The following is a 22015-nucleotide window of genomic DNA, read 5'->3' on the forward strand; positions in this document are numbered from 1 at the left end:
GCACTCGCCGTTGGAACTCCTTTTTCCACCAGTTATCACCTTCCTCGCTACGTTTACAAAATTAGGAACGCTTTTGTTTTGTGTTAGACATGGCACTGATCCGTAACGTTATCATCTGCTCAATGTTAATAATTTTTTTCTCAAAAGTCAATGTTCTAACGGACTCGGGCTTTTGGAGGGGTAAAGATTTAAGAGTGTAACATTTTGTGAAAGATTTTTTTTTTTAAATAAGATTCAATTCTTTTATTAATCATGATAATCTACTTTCAAATTTTAAAAATCTTGAAAATTATTTAAAAGAAACAATCTTAATAATTTATTTAAAATAATTAACTACTATAATCATAAATAATTTAATAATAACAATAATCTCAATGTTTAGATAAATTTTAGCAACAAACAAAAATTAATAAATATAATAACAAAAATCTTAATAGAAAGCAATAGATTAAAAAATATTAAGTGTTATTAATAAACAATTCAATGAAAAGTAATTTTCTAAAATTAAATACAATATCAATAAACAATTCAATGAGAAAACAATCTTCATATAAAAAAGTTAATTGTTCACAATAATTTAAGTAAAAACAGAACACAAATAATTTGTAAGAAAATAATCAAGCAATTTCTAAATAAATAAGTAATAACTAATTTTAGAAGCTTAATCAAATCCTTATTTTGTTGCTTTCAACAAAAAATGGCTAAAACCGTAAACTTTAAATCATAATTCTTAAATAGAAATTATTTAGTAAAAGAATAAAGTTAAAAATATTAAAAATAAAATAACAATAAATAAACTAAACTTACCAATTATCATTACATGAAAATTAAGTTATTAACTAGAGGTTTTATACACAAATAATATTCAAGCTAAAAAGTGTAAGAAAAAAATAACTTTTTTATTTTTATTTTTATTTGGTAAGAAAAAAAAAACAAAATTTTGAGAAAGCGAGATTTAAGTATAATTTTATTGAAATAAATTTTATTTTTATTCCTAAGTCTATTAAAATTAATTGTTGACTTATTGTTGTAGAGTATCTCATCAAATAAAAAATTATTATAGAGGTAAAATTAAAAAAAAATTAAAAAATAAAACATGTTAAACAAATTTTAAATTTTTTATAAGGGTGAAATTAAAAAATTTCACAAAAAATAAAGAAAAGTATAAAAATTTTAAAATAGTTGGAGGCGAGGCCCCTACTAGCCCCCCTTCTTTTCCGCCTCTAAGTACGGAGACGTTATAATTAATTAAAAAAAGTTAATGATCTACATATGTACGAATATATTTATTAAATGTTAATATATTTTTCAAAAATCAATGTTAATAATTCATTTAAAATGATTAACATAATGAAGCTATTTAAATTTATATTAAATTAATTATACAAATCAAACAATATAAATCAATACAATAACTCAATTAAATAAAGGAGTTATGTCATTCTTGTAGAGTGTTAATATATCATATTCAAAACAATCAAGTCTAGACTGTAGATGTACCATTTTATTTATGAGGGCATAAATAAAGCAATGCTCAAGCCAGTGAGTTTGGTATAGTAAATAATGGCATAATAATTAAACTAAATAATTTTGTTGCAAATGGGAAAACGTTTCTTCTTCATTTCAGACCTTTTTTTTTTTGTATTAGTCATTAATCTCAATGAAATTATATAAATCCACACAGAAAACACAAAATAATGGGTAAGACATGACAATCCTATTTCCACCAAATTATAATTAAAGAAAATGGAAAAGATATCTTAGAAAAAAATTAAAACAAAAAAGAAAAGAATTTAGAAACCGTTACTGATATTGGATAACTTACTTATATAATTCATTAAATAAATTAAATAATTTTAGCAATCTAGGCCTAGTGCCCTTTTCACATAAAATATCGTTACAGTTGTGGACGATATGCTTCGTTTGTGATGCACTTGATTTATCGGCATTCGTACTTCTGACGCACGTTCAATCCAATTAATATAAATAAAGTTGGCAGTTGAAGTCGTTGGGCATCCTTAAATTATGAGATTGAATTTTCAATTTTTTGGGGTACACTATTGAATTTTTAATTTTAAATTTTGATTTCAGATTTTACTAACATTTTCCAAGATTCAAAGTTTTGAAATCAATTCACTTGTATGAATGAGTCACCTTTTTATTTTTTAAAATTCAATCAAATTAATTTGATATAATACTTAAAACATTTTAAATTATTCAAGATAATGCAAATAAATTATTATTATTTTCTTAAATTTAATTAAATTTTATTATTTTGTTTCAAATCAAATAAATATTTATAATTGATAGTTGATTAACTAATATTAGTCATAACGTTATTAGTTATTTTATATTACATAATTTTAATATATTATAATAAATAATAATATAATATATTAATATGATGTAATAATATACATTTTTTAAAACAAAATTATAAAAATGAAATGAAGTAATTCCTTTCATAAAAAAGAACCAACACAAATAGACCCCAAACCACCAGCATGATGAGTGATTTACCCTCTCTGTCCAGGCAAGTATATAACACTGACAAAGTGACATCCCTTAATAAAAAACAAAAGCCTACCCCAACCGGCTGCAGCAAGGCGAAAAAACCAGGGATCCAAATCCTATGTATCCTGCTTTTAGCATCATGTCGGCGACTTGAAAACAAAAGATCATGCACAACGCTATACACAGCAGTATCAACAATATCCTTAATCAGTACATGAAAATGATATACATGTGATATTTTTATGTTTTATGTTAGTGTTACCTAATATAAAAAATAATAAATATTATTTTAATTAATTATAATTATAAAAATTTATTTGATTTAAAATAATATATATAATAAAAAATTAAAATTTATTTAAAATTTTTAAATAATTCAAACAAATTTTAAAAGGATCATTTAAATTAATTAATAGTATTATTTATTGTGCTTATAAAATTCATTAGGTAAATTCTGTCTAACAAAAAGCCATAACAAGAAATACTAGTATTATTTGATTAATTGAAAAATTGACTGAATCCAATTTCAATGTGATAAAATCGAAAGATTATTTTTGGTAAGCATTCATTTAAAAAAAAAAGTAAAAAATAAAGAAAATAGTGGTGGGTACAAGGTAGGATGCCAAAGCAATGACGCATCCAAATTCTATTTGCACTCTAAAAAACCCTTTGGTCAACTTTTCTTTCCTTAAAAACGTTGACATTCACGTGAAAAATGTGAACTATCTTTTATTTCTTAAGTCGTTATAAAAAAAAAGAGGAAAAAGAAAATATATATAAAACCCAAAAAAAAAAAAAAGGGAAAGAAAGAATAGTTGTAATAATAAAATATTATTTGAGTGGGACAACGATGCAACGTCAACATTACTTCAACGAGCTTTATCTTAGGGATATTCATATGCAATTCGGCTATTCCAAGACTCCTAGTTCTTGTTGCTCTTTTTGCTCTGTTTGTTTCCATTTTTTTGCATAACCAAAGCCAAAATACAATTTCGGAATTTAGATTTGAATCGAGAGGAAAATGGAGGCACTGGATTACCACGCGGAGGAGAGGAGCAAGGCGGAGTTCGATGTGGAAGAGATGAAGATCGTTTGGGCAGGGTCTCGTCACGCCTATGAAATCTCTGATCGGATTGCTCGTCTCGTGGCTAGCGATCCGGTGATTTAGTTTTTTTTTTCTCTTAAAAAATTTGTGTCTTTTTTTTTCTGATTTTTTAGTTACCTAAAATATGGCGGAGAAAAGTATATGAAAGAGAAAATTTTATGTTTAATGACATCTTGAGCGTTTTGGTTATTGTAACTTAAATTTTTGGAATTAATTCAGTTTTCTTAAGCTCTTGTACGGATTTTAAAATTAGTTTTTCACTTTTTTTTGAATGATCCGTTTATTTTTCTTATTCTTTTATCTAGATTATTATTTTTTGTTGGTTTCGGGGGAATTATAGGAAGGAACTGGAATTCTAGTTCAAATTGCAACAGAAATTCTAAAAATTAGAAATATCCTATCGTTTCACTCTTCATTGCCAGTGATTCCTTTAATTTCTGAGCTAATTTTCTTTCAGTTTGGTTCCTGAGAATATGTGGGAAAGGAATGAAGCTAACATTGGCGTCTTGTTGTTAATTGGTTTGTCAAGATATTGTTAATTGTAGTCTTCTATAATTTCTCCAATGATATGGTGCGTTTTTTTAGTCTTCTTAGAGATAAATGTGTTTGTTTCTCACGAAACTTCAGGAAGAAAATCGGATTTTTGTTTGGTGTATTGAATTCATTATTATGTTTATGTCTGTTAAATGTGCATTAGCATTTTGAGAAGCTGAAATAACAGAAAACATGATGTTGCTAAGCTTTTCAGCTGTTAGACACGGTATAAAAGTTTTATCTGTATCACAATTTTAAGTTCATTTGCTTCTGTTTGCCATTTGAGTCTTAACTCTTGAAAAATGTTGAACTATTGAACAATTTTAAGTTTTAACTCTAGGGAATAGAAAGAGTGAAGATTCAGAAATTTACCTTCAGTTGTGCTTAGATTTTTAGATTATTGAGGTCTGGTGATTGGTAGTTCCAAGGAATTGGCGTAATTGGAAAAGTGAAGTGAAGGAAAAATATGATTAACAGGGTTCTTTTCACCTGGTGGACTGCCTGTGCCAGTGATCTTCTTGTTATTTTATCTTTTAGTTTCTGCCCAGATATTCAAGATTCCTAATTTTTCCCTCCTTCTGTGACCTAAAGAATTAGAGTCATTTTTCGTTTTGGCATTTTAATTATCATTATTTAATAACTAAGTAATCTTGTTGCAATTTTCTCTAGGTCTTTCGAAAGGATAACAGAACTATGCTAAGTAGGAAGGACTTGTTTAAAGATACTTTGAAAAAGGCTGCTCATGCATGGAAGCGGATAATTGAGCTTCGTCTCTCTGGTTTGAATTCAACTGCATTTCTGTTCATATTCTAAATTGATTTTCCCTTTAGATATCTGATTAATATTAATAGCTTTTTATAACAGAAGAAGAGGCCTCTAGAATGAGGTTTTTTGTGGATCAGCCTGCTTTCACAGATCTTCACTGGGTAAGTTCTATTTTTCTTTTCTTGTTTCTAAGCTTCACAAGTACTATGTACACTACTTGTATGCTAAGCAATATGTAAATGTTTGGAAAAAGCAACATACCTTTGTTAAAATCATCATTTAAATCTAGTTTGCCAAATTTAATATAAAAATGATTGTCTCTTTTATGCTGATTTCTGGGTTTGAAATACTTTTCAGAAAGGGCTTTGAAGTGTTTTTTTAACCCACTAATGTATATTTTCTTGATAGGGAATGTTTATACCTGCTATTAAAGGACAAGGTACAGAGGAGCAGCAACAGAAGTGGCTCCCAGTGGCATATAAGATGCAAATAATTGGATGCTATGCACAAACTGAACTTGGTCATGGGTCCAATGTCCAAGGGCTTGAGACCACTGCAACATTTGATCCTCAGACTGACGAATTTGTCATTCATAGTCCCACATTGACTTCAAGCAAAGTGAGTATAATATTTACAAGGCTTTTGACTAATTCTTTTTGTGAGATTGATTAATTGTGTGGCATTCTAAGCAATATATCATGAGATGTGCTTCAATTCTGATTCTCAATGCCTTTTGGCTAAGACATTCTCAAGTGAAATCGTCCTCCTCTTTTCTGGTTTGCAATGTGTAGTTTTCTTATAGTGTACTCTGTATTTTTTGTGACTGTTGATCTCCTTATATATTCTTGTGTTAACATTCTCTGTTGGGGTTTTGGTCGTTAATAGTGGTGGCCTGGTGGATTGGGTAAAGCATCCACACATGCTGTGGTTTATGCTCGTCTTATAACAGATGGACAAGACCATGGAGTGCATGGTAAGTGCCAAATGCATAAACGTACTTATTTAGATGGTATTTCAGACATTAATTCAGAATCCTTTTTTCAGGTTTTATTGTTCAGCTACGGAGCTTGGATGATCACCTACCTCTTCCAGGCATAACAGTTGGTGATATTGGAATGAAATTTGGAAGTGGGGCATATAACAGCATGGACAATGGTGTTCTGAGATTTGATCATGTGCGCATTCCAAGGGATCAAATGTTGATGCGGTTTGTTCTCAAACCGTTCCTCTCTATGTCTTTGTCCTTTTATCTGCTCTTTTTTCTGAATGCTAATATTTCACCTGAAATTTGATGTTTCTTTGGTTGGCCATCTTGTGGAGAGAATTTAATATATCATTTGACGATTGCTGTAATGAGCAGTTGTCTTGGGTGAAGTTACAAAGCTGTGTAAATTTTTCTGCTACTTCACTTAGCCGTAGAGAAGTTTTAGGCTGCTCATCTATCTAAAGTTTATAAAATTTATTTCCTTAATAGAAGAAAACCCACCCAGAAATTATAAGCCAAGAAATTTCACATATTGTTTAGTTGACTGTTCTGAAGTTTCCTTTTTTTTCCCAAATGTCTCAGGGTTTCACAGGTTACAAGAGAAGGGAAATATATGCACTCTGATGTTCCTCGCCAGCTGGTTTACGGTACTATGGTCTATGTCCGACAACAAATTGTATTAGATGCTTCTTGTGCTTTATCAAGGGCAGTTTGTATTGCAACAAGGTATAGTGCTGTTCGTAGACAATTTGGTTCGCAGAATGGTGGTCCAGAGACTCAGGTATAGGACTATCCCATTATATTTTCATATTATTGGGGAATTCTCAGTGCACAGGAGTATGCTTTGTTGGAATTTACTTGGTTAACTTGGCCTAAATATAATATGGTAACAAATGTATATACACTTTTAATATCAATATATGACCCTGCTACTGTAATTCCAATGGAAGCTACTACATGAAGATAAATAAATATTCTTGATGGTCATGGTACTAACTTGGATCATTGCTAGATAGATGGAACATGTGACATTGCAATGTTCTGATTTGTCGTTTGGATCTTATGCTCATAGACATGTTATTTCAAGTACGGATGCTGTACAGCTACCTTTTATGATCACTTCTATTGGCTTTTTCTTTCCCTTAGAAACTTCCAGATAATTGTGTTGAAGAGACTTTTAAACGCTGCAGCTGAATTTTCAGAATTAATTTTACATGTCGCGGAGGCTGATGCATCTAATGCTTTTTAGTTTATATATTTTGTTCCAGGTGATTAACTATAAAACTCAGCAAAGTAGACTCTTCCCTTTGCTTGCTTCTGCCTATGCTTTCAGATTTGTTGGTGAGTGGCTGAACTGGCTGTACACTGATGTGACCCAAAGATTGCAAGCCAATGATTTCTCCACGTTATCTGAGGCTCATGCATGTACTGCAGGGTTAAAGTCTCTTACTACTACTGCAACTGCGGTATGTCACTGTTACTAATCTTCACCCCTCTTCCTTCTCCTAAATATATTGATTATTTTTCCACTCTGTCAAAGATTTCTGTAGCTAATATATTTTGGTTGGCCAGTTATTTTGTATTATGTTGCTTCTATCAGCATTTTGATGGCATAAATGATCTCTCTTAACTATTAAAAATTTTGGCATCCATCACAAAATAACATAACACCTTAGTTTTTTGCAGGATGCTATTGAAGAATGCCGAAAATTATGTGGTGGCCATGGTTACCTTTCTAGCAGTGGGCTTCCTGAGTTATTTGCAGTTTATGTCCCTGCCTGTACATATGAAGGAGACAATATTGTGCTGCTTTTACAGGTATGTCAAATCTGAAATATTATCACTTGTATTTTCAACACCTTTCATAATTTTCATTTTGTTCTTTTAGATGGTAGGGGATGAATTTGTTAATGTTCTGATGGAGACTTAATCTGAGTGTACAGTAGTATGGGTTGCTATCTGTTTTGAAAATCTTTAACTTCAATATCCTATTAGCTAGTGCTTCTGGTGTTTATTGGTGTTAACAATTAATGATGATGAGGTGCCATGCCTATTGACAATTTAAGAGGAAACATTTTTTGTAGGTTGCAAGGTTTTTAATGAAGACCGTTGCCCAGCTGGGTTCTGAAAAGAAGCCTGTTGGAACTACAGCTTATATGGGACGAGCAGAATACCTCATGCAATGCCATTGTGATGTTCAAAGGGGTAACTGTTTTACGTTTTTTTTCGCTTGAGCTTGTTTACAACTTATATTTGCTATTTTAAATTTTCATCTCTTTTGAAGATTAAAATTTTCATTGTCACAAACATTAATTAGGATTTGCCTAATGTCTATGAGTAGGTTGGCTGGTCCATTGATTCCCAAAAAATTTTGAGCTTATTTCAACTCTTATCTACAAATATAGCCAACTCTTTAGATTGGTGTACGTGGTGCTAATCATACATCAGTTCATAGTCGTTCATTAATTAATATCGATTTGGGTTAATCACAATATAATAACTTCATTCCTTCTGTTGGCTTGCAGCTGAGGATTGGCTAAAGCCTAGTGTAATAGTGGAGGCATTTGAAGCGAGGGCTGCTAGGATGTCTGTTGCCTGTGCTAAAAGCCTTAGCAAATTTTCAAATCCAGAAGAGGGTATGTTCTCTCTACCTTGATTAAGGAATAAGCATTGTCTTTTTTCAGTTATTTTTTCTTGACATGATACTCAACAGGTTAACTATTGCAAGGTCCACTAGTAGATGCTCATGCTTTCAGTTCTTACCATAAAATTCGGCCTACACTGAGCATATAATTTTAAAATTTTGGATTAGTTTTTTAAACAATATTATTATGTTATTATAGTAAACAAAAAGGTCCAATGCTATAAGGCAAATTTCTGTTGAAGATGTTAAAGTCCATAAGTTTGATGCGCTTCCACATTCTCTTTGTTTATCTTCAGGTTTTGCTGAACTCTCAGCTGATTTGGTTGAGGCTGCAGTTGCTCATTGTCAGTTAATTGTAGTTTCCAAGTAAGCTTCTCCAGTCTTATCCACTCAGAATGTTGTGGACACAATATTAATAATTAATGAGGTTTCTTTTTGTGGTGCTCCGCATAATGTCATATGAAATGATTGGTTTTTTGGATGGAAGGAGCCAAACTCTAATACCTCATAAAATTTTCAGTTTCTTGGCAATTTTAAGGAATTGGCTGAAGAAGTTGAACACCAATACATGGGATCTACTTATTCTGGGCTGCTTCTTCTGTTTACTTAAAGTTTTATAAGAAACTTCTCTTTCAGGTTCATTGAGAAATTGCAACGAGACATACCAGGAAAGGGAGTGAAAAGACAGATGGAAATCCTCTGTAATGTATATGCTTTGTCTATTTTACACAAACATCTTGGTGATTTCGTCTCCACTGGCTGCATTACTCCCAAGCAAGGTGCACTAGCAAATGAACAGCTCAGATTGTTGTACACGCAGGTTTGTTGCCATAATTCAATTTAGTTAATATGGTGCTCAGCTTGAAAGGCCGCTATAATCCACTAGTTCTGATCTCATTTAATCTTTAGGTCCGCCCAAATGCTATTGCCCTTGTTGATGCATTCAATTACACTGACCACTACCTTAGCTCGGTTCTTGGCTGCTACGATGGAAATGTATATGCAAAACTCTACGAGGAGGCATGGAAGGATCCTTTGAATGATACGGTTGTGCCAGATGGTTACCATGAGTACATTCGGCCAATTTTGAAGCAACAGCTTCGTACTGCAAGGCTCTAAAGAAAACAAATCCCACCATGCTGTTGATTCAACATCCTGAACTGCATATTAGGTTATGAATGAATAAAGTGCCAACCTATTCAACCTGAAAGAGGAAGGTCAGTTTCACTGGTCTATGGACATCTATTTACATCTCTTAGATTATGGCTGAGTAGTGGTTCTTTATCGACATAAAATCTTTTCTTCATATGTACTTGGAACAAAGGATATATTTTGCTCTTATCAAGTAATTTCCCTGATCCCTCATTATGTATTTATGTACTCTATATGTATTCAAACGCAGCTTGCCTAATCCTCAAATTAGTAAGTTTCGTAATTGTGCTTATGGTTCAATCTCGTTTTTCTGATGCAAACTAAAAAGGTGTAAACAAAAAGCGGTACACTCTACGAATGGCTGGCTCCAAGTTTGAATTGAATTATAGAACCAATTCAATTGACGTGAGCTCACTCATAATGAATATCATCAAGTTGGAAAAAGTATTTTGCATGTGAATTTGTGAATAAGTATAGTCCTCCTTAATATTTTATCAATTCTTCCAACACCTGCGACCAAAAAAAGAAAAAGAACATAAAAAAGTAACATTTTTCACCTGACTATACCAGGCAGCGGCATCTAATTCTAATATTTTGATAATATCGTATATAAAAGGATGCTAATGACAAATTTGTACAAGGTGTGCTTAATTAGTGAGTGGTTACAATTTCTACTTAAAAGAGTTAATTACTAACTCAAGTTGATATTGCAAGAATCATCTGCTTTCATAATCTTCATAAACAACATGTGCCAAATTTTAATGATTTGAGTGGCAAAAATGGCAGTTCAGAGACCAACGATACTTAGCAACATCAGATTTCCATTTCAGCAATAAATAACTAAATGCATTTCTTAATTTCCCAAGGAGTCGCACTTTCCCAAGTCCCTAAGCGTCAGTAATTTACATCTATAAGCCCCTTCATCTCCTCCAAAATCCCACCCCAAGAAATCTCTTTCATCTTCAGCAGCATTTCTATTTTTCCCTGTTCCAATAGTGAGAACATGCCTGGAATAGGTACTCTTGTAGACCTCTTGCTGTTCTACACTCTGGAAAGAGTCCTTTTCAACAGAATGGTGGGATCAATGGGCAAAAACTCCCAACAAGTTAAGAGAGCAATGGCTCTCTGGCTCATGCTCGAAGAAATAGGGTACCACGATTTGATTCGAATGGTCCATTCCTACGATGACAAGACCATCGAAGCTCTCTTCAACGAGTCATTGCGATGCTTGGAGTTCATACAACCAAATGCTGCACCACCGACTGACTCACATGATACTCGTGTTTTTCTAGGCCTTTTTGATGAGCCAATGAATTTCAGGTTCTTTTACTACAATCGCGAGTTTATGTACAAGCGTTACGTGCACATCATGGAGATTGTTTGTGACAAAATATTCGGTGAGAATGCTGCCATTGAAGTTGACGAGTCTGGTCTGAAGCCAGTGGCTAGACCTCTTGGAGAGGGATCTACTACATCACAGGCTTCCACTGAATCTAACCAGCTGCTACTGAATCAAGATAGTGAGGCACCCAAGCTGTCAAATTTGAATCCTGGTGCTAATGAGTTTAATCCGGTACAAACCCCGGAAGATACAAGAACAATGTTTCTGACATTCTCTAAAGGTTACCCTTTGAGCCGGGAAGAAATTATTTACTTCTTTACCTCGTATGTCAAACTATTTGGATTTCTTTCTTTTATCTTCTATATCTACTTAGTTTTGTTTTGTAGCATTATGATTTGCTTTTGCAGGAAATGGGGAGAAGTGGTGCAAGATGTTTTCATTGAACTTACTCATCCAGGGCAGGACCCTCAGTTCGGACGTATTGTTTTCACTACTTCATTGGTGATACCATGGGTTTTGAATGGACAAGCAAAAGCAAAATTCTTCGTCAACAGAAAGCATTTGTGGGTTCGAGTTTACGTGCCTCGTTATAGAGGAAGGAGAAAGTTTATCAAATGGTACAACAATTCAAGGAAGTATTACTCCTTCTAGTCTATGAAAAAAGATTTGAACTTGAAACTTGTTTGCGTCGAAGATGAATAAAACATCAACAATTTTTCATATTCTTACAAATTGGGTATCGTTTTGTCATAATATAACTTTCATTAATTATGATAGTTATTTTCTTTTATTAGTTAAATTATAATTTTATTTTTAAAATTTTGAATTTTGTTTTGAAGTTTTTACCCAGTATGTCTTTAGGGGTAGATTGGCTCTATGAATATCTGTTTTTGGTATGCTATATCTGATTTCATTTTCCTTACCACTAAGTCACTACTCCTGAATTCTTGTGATCGAACTTGAAGGTAGTATTCCTTTTAATTAATTTTTAAAAGGAGATTTGAACTTGAAACTTACTTGTGTGGTTGTCAATTAGATTATATTCCAATCATACCATGAAAATTGAATGTAATATCAATAGTTCTTTATATTCTTATAAATTGAACATTTGTTTTGTCATAATACAGTTTTCAATGATTATGATCATTATTTTCGTTAATTTAGTTATATTGTACTTTTATTTTTGAAATTTTAGTTTTTGTTTTGGGTTAAGTTTGGACGCATTCAATATGTCTTGCTGGTAAATTGATTAGATGAATATGTGTTTTTGGTATCTTGTCACATGGACAAGATAAGATAGAAATCTCAAAACTATTTAGATTTTTAAACTTTCGCTAGTTTAATAGTTTTTGAATTATATATATATATATATAGCATGATTAATTAGGTAAACATAAATTCCGGCAATGATATGAGTGTGACAAAGTTGTGCTTCATCCTTCTTTGGCAATAGATGAACTTACAATTAGGGTTTCTTTTTTGTGGCTCCAACTCACAAAATAATTTCTCTTGTTTGTCTTCCAAACTTAATTATCTGCTACTAATTACAATTGCTCTCATACCATGACATGAACTGTCATAAGATAAAATGGAAAGAATTTTCCTTTTGTTCTCGGTAACACATGTAATTGAAAATATATAGATAGTTTTAATTATTTTATCTTACTCGGATCAAACCTGTCATTTGTGTTTTTTAGGCATCAAACTAATTAACTTGATTGTTTGAGATATTGTTTCCAGATAAGAATGCAACATACTGCATATGCTTGCCAAGAATGCATTACATTTCTGCAAAGCCTTTGGGTATAAATCTCCCTGAAATTCATCAATCTCACCATGTATTCACTTGCAGCAATGTTCATAATGTTTTGTTTCTCGAGGCCCATGGGCCTAACTTTGCTATTTCGTCAAGCAAAAAAATTGCCATGCCGTTATAATATATATCAGATCAGTGATTTACCAGATTATCTGCGGACCATGTTCATCGCTTTTTGATCCTAGGGAGGATATCTAGCTGCCTTTGCACCCGTCGTCTTTCCGTGTTGACTGGGTGGGTCGTTGAAGTTATCAGGAAACCCCCTGTGGGTGTCGTGATGAGCACAAGGGCAGCCCTTGTTTTTCAAGCCCTCCCAAAAGGAGGAGCAGGCAAACAAGGAGCCGCCCTTGGTGGACTAGGTCTTTTGGAGAAGACATGAGGCAATCCTTTCCTTGGTGCATAAGGCCTCCTGGTCGACATTTTTATCATCATTTATCAGCATACTGCCAATATGAAGGAACAGGGGCACTGTATAGATCTAACGTACAAGGCTTTTTCTTCTTTTTTTTAATTGTAAGAATGGTACCATAATTTACCATCGGTCTAGACTCTCAACGTCAAAGTAGCTTCCTGTACGCATCACCCACAAAACTTCACAATTCGATGAATCTTTAGTTTACATTTAATTACCTTTCGTATCTGTTGTTGGCATGCAAAGGGAAACGTAGGATGTCCATTTCAAAGATCACATGCATGACATTCCCATTTGAAAGTGAGCAGAGCGAAGAAACTAGCTGGCAAAGCAAATCCAGATGTAGCTAGACACGCTAAATAAGAATGCAGATTCCATTTTGCTTTTACCAAGCAATAAATAAAAAATTTAACCTACTCATCATTGTAGTCAAATTAAACTTACTTTTCAACAAATAAAAAAAAATAAAAGTAGTCAAATTGAGTTTGGCTGAGCTCCACATTCGTATACAGTAATTAAGTTTTACAGTAGAAGGCGGAAAATCATGGCTAAAAGCAGCTTGTGCTGTATACTGCATGAACTTGATGCTCAAACAGGTGATTTAGAGAATAAAGAATGGGGGTAAGAAAAAGGTTGTTGTGTTTCATCTAGAAGGAACTTGTTGTAAGTGAACTTAGCTAACTCCTTTTACAGTTGTCTGGTTCTATTGTAAACTACTTTATTTATAACACAAACACAATGTTTCAATTTTCTATCAAACAAAATTAAAGGTAAACAATTGTTTCAACTATTACTAAATACTAGTATATAGTTATAGATCTCTTGTAGAATGATGATAAAAAGATTTGGGGCTCATGATCACAGGCACATTCTTCAAGCATATCTGTTGCAAGTTTCTCCATGTGCACCAATACAGAGCATTCTTGCTGCCACAAGGCTTTGTTCCTGTATATAAAGACTTATCACAGCAAACCACAACCCTGAAAGGTTTAGAGATGGCTAAAGCATTTACATACAACCTGGATTGGTACCTGCTTGACAAAAATAATGCAACCCAACCCACAAAATGCTAAAAATTGGACGAGGATGGATTCAAAACTGTCGCTATTAGCAGCTTATTGTCCCAAATCCGACCAGAAAACCATCCCAACTTTGAGAAAGACCCCAAAATTCAATGCCCTCGGCCATGCTGATACGTCTTGTTGCTCTTAAATTCGGTTATCATACAGACAAACAGCACGTATCTGGTAGGATTTGCAGTTCAGAAACTGCTCCCTCATACAATTAAGCTGGTGTCTGAGGTTAGCGCTGTTGGAAAGGGACCAAGGGACCAAGTTGCAAATTTCTGAATCTCAGATATTAAGCACGTTCTTGTGGTTCAGAGGTTGAAGGTAATCTTTGCCCTTCTAGATATGAGGCACTAGGGAGTAGGAAACAAGAAGAGTACGTAGAATTATTTGCTACCGCATTTTTCTTTGGATAGAGACCATTCAAAGTAGTCCGCTGGTCGGCACATTATCTTGGTTCACCCATGGGGTTGGCTGGTGACAAGAAAAGTTGTATATTATTGATCATAAAGATACAAAAACGGAAAGGAAGAAAGGAAGAAATAGATTGCTTGCAATTTTTTCATGATGTCGACAATTATCCAAGGCATTGAACCCATGCACGGCGAGTTGGAGGATAAAAGAAAGCTACAATAGGTTAAGTCTTTGTCACAGGCTAACTCAACCCGGTCGAATTAGTTCTGTTCTTGTAACTCTAGTTGGAGCAACTAGACATCCAGCCCGACAAATCAAGCAAAATCTAAATCCTAGTCTAGCCAAATCGAGCATCTTCAGTCAATGTGGTTAATTTTTTAATATATACACAAAAAAATTAAAAAAAAAACTTTGACCGTTAAAACTTGATATAATTTTAAAAATTTTAAATTTAAATTTGAATTAGACAAAGAGAATTACTTATCTAATTATATATATCAAATTTACAGCCAAATTTTGAGAAAAAGGAAAACTTGCTTTGTTTCACTTGCAAATTTCTTTGTCATTCAACTTTTGAGAAAATGAAAAATATGGATCTATTTTGTACGGGAGAAATAGGTTTTTGTGGGATTCTAGAGTCCACAAACAGTATATGTGTATACAAGCATGAACACTTCCACATATATCTTGCTTTTTTCAATATTTTATTTACTTAGGCATTAGAAAGAAATTTAAATTGATTTTTATACTCTTAATCTATTAATTAGAACGCTAGACTTGCATTTAACTTTCACATTCCAGTTTTGGGAATGTGAATTAACAACAAGAACATGTTATTAGATCCACTAGAACTCACATGTACTAAGCTTCTTTATTACAACCTCGACCGACACTTTTTCCAGCATGTCTAATCATGTTTTAAACATTAAATTAGGTTAATTTTCAGGGTAAATTAAAGACAGTGGAGGGGAGAAGGTTGTAAGAGACAAAAAGAATAAAGGAAACTTTATGTGTTTGGACGATTTCATTACTTTAATCTTGCATCACAGACCCAGCGGACCAACGATTTGGATGTTAACAAAAAGGACAATAAAAATTAACAATAAGCTGCTCTCCACACCCTGGTAAATTTTTAAAAAATTATTAATTTTACACAAGTTCCTCATTAAGTTTTACTTTCTTCAAGCTACCTAAGTGAGGATTTATTTTCTGACCCAAAAGATCCACTACAATAAATATGATTTAGGATTGTACATTTTTAAAATATACTATTAAAAATATTTTTAATAATATATTTTTATATTTTTTGCAACATTTTTGTAATAAGGGACGGAATTAGTCAACTTTTGTTGGAGGTCAAAGACAAAGAGAAATAAGGGTTAAAAATTTTTATAAAATCATTAAGACAAAAATATATATAATATATACAGAATTTTAAAAACTTTAGAAGCCACAATCCCATGGATACACAAGGCTTTGTACAGAGATTACATAAATTCCTGTTTTTTATATTATTATTAAATGTAAAAAATAAAATTAAAAATTTAAATAATTTCATTTTTAAGATTTTAGTGCATAAAAAATATATCAATTAAAAGAATGTAATTAAAATCTAAATTTATTGTAGTTAAAAGAACTAAGAGCTAATTTGTTTCTTCCTCTAGCTATATATGTACTTATCTGCCCTTCAAACCGAACTATTTATATAGTTAAAGGAATGAAAGCGACATGAGTGATCCAAATTTGTTACAGAACGTTACCTTACACTTGCTGTCCTAATCATGATTAAATCCTTGAACGTTGACTATTCGTTTTAAAATAAGAAAAAAAAATCGACTTCGTAAGTTCATGCAATTGAGTATCATTTTGTGCAGCACCTACTAAGTAGGTTTTGAATATCTATAAGAGAGCCCATTTATCTAAGGCGGCCTATGCTATTAAATTTAATATATAGGGTTTACGGTTGTTTAAGGTGTCAAACCCTATAGAGGTCAGGTTGGCTTTGATGATTGGTATTGGTCATGTTTCAGGTTTTGTTAGAGTTTGGTCCAAAGGGTGTGCGAGGCTGTTCCTGTTGGGACCTAAAAAAAAAAAACCCAAGAATAAAAAAATTGAATAATCAAATATTTATTAATGTAAGGCAATGGTCCCTAGTTAGATAGGGGCATATCCAGTTTTTGTGGTGAGGATTTCTATTAGATTGATAGAGTAAAATTGTTAGCCATCAGATTAATTCCGAATTTTTTTTATCTGATTAATTACAGCTCTTCGGTTTTGGGTATTTAAGAATTTGAAATGGAAAAAAAGAATTACAAGTTTTTTTCAATTATTCCCCTTTGAACATGTAAGTATATAATTGGAATTCTTTTTTCAAAGGAAGAATGTGTTTCAGTGTTTTCCACAAATTAACGTGAATAATACAAAAAATTATTATTATTAGTATTTTATATACAAAAAAAAAAGGTAACAACCCTGGAAATTGAAGCTTGTGGTCTGCAGAAAAGATTCTGCAAATATAATATTGCGTAATAACAATGAATAAATATATAGTAATAATGAAAATGAATTTTATAAATATATCAAGTGATGCTTTTATGGATACTTTTGTAATTCCTTGTCGCACATTAAACGTGAATATTATTATTAAGATTTATATAAAGTTATAAATCAATTATTATTGATAATTTAAATTTAAATTTTTGAACATCGTGTAAATTAAACTTGAAAATTTGTTAAATCAAAAAGTGTTTAGATATTTATTGTTACAAACATTATTTTTATAGTCATTGTTTCTTTACTTCTTTAAGTCAAATCATTTATATTTTTCTTAGATGTGAATTTTTCACCTATCTTCATTTCAAAAAAAAAAAATCACCTATCTACTCATATAATTACTAACATTTATGTTGAAAAAAATCAAAATTTTCAAGAAAATATGATCACTACTCTACATCTGCAAATGTCCAAATTAATGTCCTTGATCCTTGCTGCTGATTTGGTTTTTGTTCAATAGGTGCCATCATTGCAATTTGCAGGTTCCAATTAAGAATTTTTATTTTCTATATTTTATCCTTCATGTGTTTTTCATGTAGATGATGCATTTATATATATATATATATATATATATCTTTAGACAAAATCTCTAAAAGAGAAGGGAAAGTTCCTTGAAGTTGAATGCTTTTCTCAAGGTATAATGCTTTAAAAATTTCATTGAATTATTTTAAAAAATTAAATAAATTTTTTTAGTTTAAAAAAATTATATTTTTATTTTAAATTAAATACATTTTTATAATTAATAATTGACTAATCGTAATTAATCAAAATATCACTTACTATTTTATACTCAAGCGATATTGATGTAATATTAATTTAGAACATGAAAAATGTCATGTAACGATGTTATCATTCCACATCAAAATGTTATATCAACATCTATTATAACATATCAATATAATAAATAATTTAAAAATTTATTTAAATTTTGTTATGCATTTAAAAAAAATTAGACAAAATCTCATAAAGAGAGAGAATAGTTCCTCGAAATTGGATTTTTTTTTATTAATCAATAAAAAAAATCGTTTTGGCCTTTTTATAAACACACGCTAAGGCAGCTGTACCTAAAAGCAAAATTGAAAGGGTTTCTTTAAATATAGTAATTCCCAAGAAATTTAATTCTGTGTCATCGTTACTCTTATTATCTTATACTCCTTTTAACGTTAATTACAAAGGTTTTTTTTTTTTCCCTTTTGAGATAGAAGATATAATAAGATTTGTTTTCTTATTGTAAAATAATGTTGTTGACGAAAATATATTCCGTCAAATGTCTATCAAATAATGGAAAATAATGGAAAAATAATATATATATATATATATATATATAGATATATAGTATATTCAATCCAAGAATTCCGGTAAATGTCTATCAAATAATGGAAAAATAATTGTACCTCTTCCTTTATTTGAACTCCAAGTTCTATATGTAAATTGTACTATATTAACTAAAAAAAAAATCCTTCACCACTTTCTTGTTCACATATATATAGTTCACTTTGATTTCTTATGTGTATAAACTATAGGTTTATATTTGATATATTATTAATATATAATATTTATATATTATTACTTAATCACAAAGTATCACATTATAAATGTGTAAAGATAAAAAATTAAAATAATTTTAAAATAAATATATATAAAATTATAAATTTAGTTTTTAAAAATTTTAAATTTATTTTATTAACAAAATGATAATATTTGATTCATTAATAGTGTATAGATATTTTATATTGACAATATATTAAATATAAACCCTTTAATGTAAATTTTTTAAATTTTGTTAACAAACTCAATTATCATCGTAATAAGTACAAGAAAATTTTTTATATTTTTTTAAGGGAGTTGGTGGGTTTACTATATATAAGATAAATAAATGAATTAAATAATAAAAGTAACGGGGTGTTTGGATTTTGGGAAATATTTATTGGGGTGGCAAGAGTTAAAAAGAGAAGACTTCGACTCATTGATCCATCCGGCAGTGAAAACCATGACTTCACACAAACAAACACTTAACATTAATAAATTAATGGCCAGATAAAAAAATATAATTAATTCTATCTTTGGAAGGTCTTGCAAATGTTTTTCTCTCCCTTTGTCTACCTTTTTTATTTCCCAATCGGCATTATTATATTGTTTTATCAAATCACCATCCCATTAAATTATTGATGTGATATTTATTAAATATATTGTCCCACTTCCCAAAAAAGTCTTATAAAATTCCCGTGAAATTAATTGGAACAACTATGGAAACTGACGAGGAACAATTAGATACAGGGAAACCCTCTGGATCTTAGGATCCATAGGGTTTTAAATTCTAATTTTAAAAATCTTATTATTTGATTATTGTAATTTTTTTAATTAGTTAAAATTTTAACTTTTCATCTTCCAACTTCTACTTTTTTGAACTTTATTTTGTAATTTCATTCTAATAAAAGTCACAATTAAATGGTGTTTCACTAACAATGAGAAAAATATTTTAAAATGTATATAATTATTAGGTTTAATGATTAATATATGTTTTTTATGATGAAAAATTAAATTAAAATTTCTTCTTTCTCAATAAAAAACAAATGAAATTATTTAAAATTGTGTCCGTCAAAGTCTAGAATGAGGGGAGTAAAAGTTCTTCTAATTGTACAGTATAAGGGGAATCAATTAAATTATGAAGGGATAGTAGGACGAGAGCATTTGTTGCATCATTGAAGATATAAACCTAATGATGTCTATCTAGTCTCTGTTTCTATATTTTTTTGTTACCCAATCATGAATATTAGTATTAAATTCAATTATTTTAATTTGCCTCGTACTCAAAATTAAAAAAACCCTTTTTTTTTTGGAGCTGCTAAACTCGAACAAAACATCATTCACTGTAATTACAGTTGTTCTTATATTGACAATTTCTGAAGAGATTATATATATTCGTCTTCTAGAACACGTAAATGTCCAATGAGTGAAGCAATTGTAACAAGTATTGTTAATTTTCTTCACCAACTAAAACAAAGTCATGCACATTTATTTAATAAAATGTTTTTCCTCACCAATTAAATCATGCAGAGATTAGTTTGACGAGATCTCTTGTCATGATGATATTGGGTGTAAACTGTAAACAGCTCTTGTCTTTATCCTAGACATGTTCTGTTTAATAAGCCAAACACAGTTAGGTTTGTCTTAATCCATTCACCAAATGTCCCTTGATATTTTTTATTATTATTGAAAAATAAGCAAAACATTCTTCACCCAAATAAAAAAATTTCGTCCTTTCACATTTATTACCATTGATTGGACTTTGATGGGTTGTTTTGTTTTATTGGCTTGATTTTGAGTCCCTAGACATCTAGTTTGATAAACAGAGGAGAAGGGGGGGGGGGGGGGGGGGGTGGGATTCCAAAATGTTAAAGTTAACTAAAGACAAAAAAAAAACATATAAGCACAAATTCGAATCCGTAAATTGGTCGTACACCACTTTTTCAACTCTATGCATGCATCCCATAAGAAATTACGAGCTTGTTGAAAGAAAAGAAAAAGGTTAGAAGTTGAAACAAAATAGAACTTGTATACGAAAAATGATTTATAATTCTCTTCTGGACGTTTGATTTGCTTGTGATCTACCTACTATAAGAAGAAGGTAAGAGTGAAAACAAAAATGGAAATATTTACCTAATCGCGGACAAAAGTTTAAGGTAGGGGTGAAGTCCAAGGGTGGCGGGTGGTGATGGCTGCTAATCAGGATTAGATTCAAAATTTTTTTTGAGTAATGTTATAATTAAAATAATAATAATTAAAAAATTATTTTTTCTCAATTTAAGATCTAATAGGAGAGTATTTAGATTAAATTCAATACGATTTTACTTAAAAGATTATTAAATACTATTATTACTATAATTATATTATTGTTACCTAAGATCTAGTTTTACGAGATAATTTTTTATATTTTAAAATATCTTTTCATGATTTATTTATTTACAAATTTATTAAAAATTACTATTTATTTTTTATAACATAAACTAAAATATTAAAATTAAATGAAATATAATTTTGCATAACAAATTATCAAGTTCAACGACTAACAATTTGACAAATTTATAGTCATTGATGACAATTAAGTATAAGCATCCACAAACCATTAAATACAAAAATCAAATAATATATCTACAAATTAAATAAAAAAAGAAAAACTCATAATTTCAAGATGTTAGTTGACATGTAATATTATTTTCTATTAGCTAGATTCTATTTGAGTAACAAACTATTAAATTAATCAAAAAATATTTAAAGATGAAGAATTTAAAAACTTAATTTGAGTTTAAAATTATTTACAATTGAAACTTAAATGAATTGTTTCGAGAGAATGAAAAACACAATTAAGGACCGAGAAAAGGAAGTGTCGCGGATCTCAAGAGTAGGATTTGAATTTTTGAAGAGAGTAGTTTAGGTTTTCACTTTTCTTTTAATAAAATCTTAAATTATAGAAGAATTTTTTATTTATCTTTTCATGTCATATTTAAGTATTAATATATAAATTACTTTTTGATAATATTTAAATATTATTAATACATAAATTTTTTAATAAAATTTACTTTTTATCCCCACTCCTTACAAAATTGTAAAAAAATTAATGGGTTGATTAGTATCCTTAATTATATAAAACACTAGATAATTAATAAAATAAATAAATATTTTTTGTAATTGAATAACGTCATGTGACCTCA

General features: G+C 30.6%; 2 protein-coding genes across 2 annotated transcripts; both read left to right on the top strand.

Annotated features, from left to right (window-relative positions):
• The first annotated feature begins 3385 nt into the window (after positions 1–3385).
• ACX1 (acyl-CoA oxidase 1) lies at positions 3386–9982 on the top strand. The gene is made up of 14 exons (XM_007039716.3): positions 3386–3673; positions 4823–4931; positions 5018–5079; positions 5327–5536; positions 5804–5891; positions 5963–6125; positions 6486–6684; positions 7172–7369; positions 7590–7721; positions 7988–8108; positions 8429–8539; positions 8844–8913; positions 9184–9367; positions 9457–9982. The coding sequence occupies exons 1-14, from the start codon at positions 3536–3538 to the stop codon at positions 9664–9666; spliced, it is 1995 nt and encodes a 664-aa protein (XP_007039778.3). The 5' UTR covers positions 3386–3535; the 3' UTR covers positions 9667–9982.
• Positions 9983–10702: 720 nt separating this feature from the next.
• Positions 10703–13236, top strand: LOC18606226 (uncharacterized). The gene is made up of 3 exons (XM_018117135.2): positions 10703–11364; positions 11449–11676; positions 13005–13236. Exons 1-3 carry the CDS (start codon positions 10703–10705, stop codon positions 13234–13236), a joined length of 1122 nt encoding a protein of 373 aa, XP_017972624.2.
• Positions 13237–22015: the final 8779 nt, after the last annotated feature.

The sequence above is a fragment of the Theobroma cacao genome, chromosome 3 (genome assembly GCF_053813885.1).
Source record: "Theobroma cacao isolate CCN51 chromosome 3, ASM5381388v1, whole genome shotgun sequence".
Lineage (NCBI taxonomy): Eukaryota > Viridiplantae > Streptophyta > Magnoliopsida > Malvales > Malvaceae > Theobroma > Theobroma cacao.

Bases quoted from the DNA above. Each gene is read 5' to 3' on its own strand.
- ACX1 (XM_007039716.3), top strand. From the start codon at position 3,536: ATGGAGGCACTGGATTACCACGCGGAGGAGAGGAGCAAGGCGGAGTTC. The intron at 5,892-5,962 runs GTAAGTGCCAAA...TCCTTTTTTCAG, and splicing joins ACAAGACCATGGAGTGCATG to GTTTTATTGTTCAGCTACGG. The intron at 7,722-7,987 runs GTATGTCAAATC...CATTTTTTGTAG, and splicing joins ATATTGTGCTGCTTTTACAG to GTTGCAAGGTTTTTAATGAA.
- LOC18606226 (XM_018117135.2), top strand. From the start codon at position 10,703: ATGCCTGGAATAGGTACTCTTGTAGACCTCTTGCTGTTCTACACTCTG. The intron at 11,365-11,448 runs GTATGTCAAACT...TTGCTTTTGCAG, and splicing joins ATTATTTACTTCTTTACCTC to GAAATGGGGAGAAGTGGTGC. The intron at 11,677-13,004 runs GTATTACTCCTT...GTGATTTACCAG, and splicing joins TGGTACAACAATTCAAGGAA to ATTATCTGCGGACCATGTTC.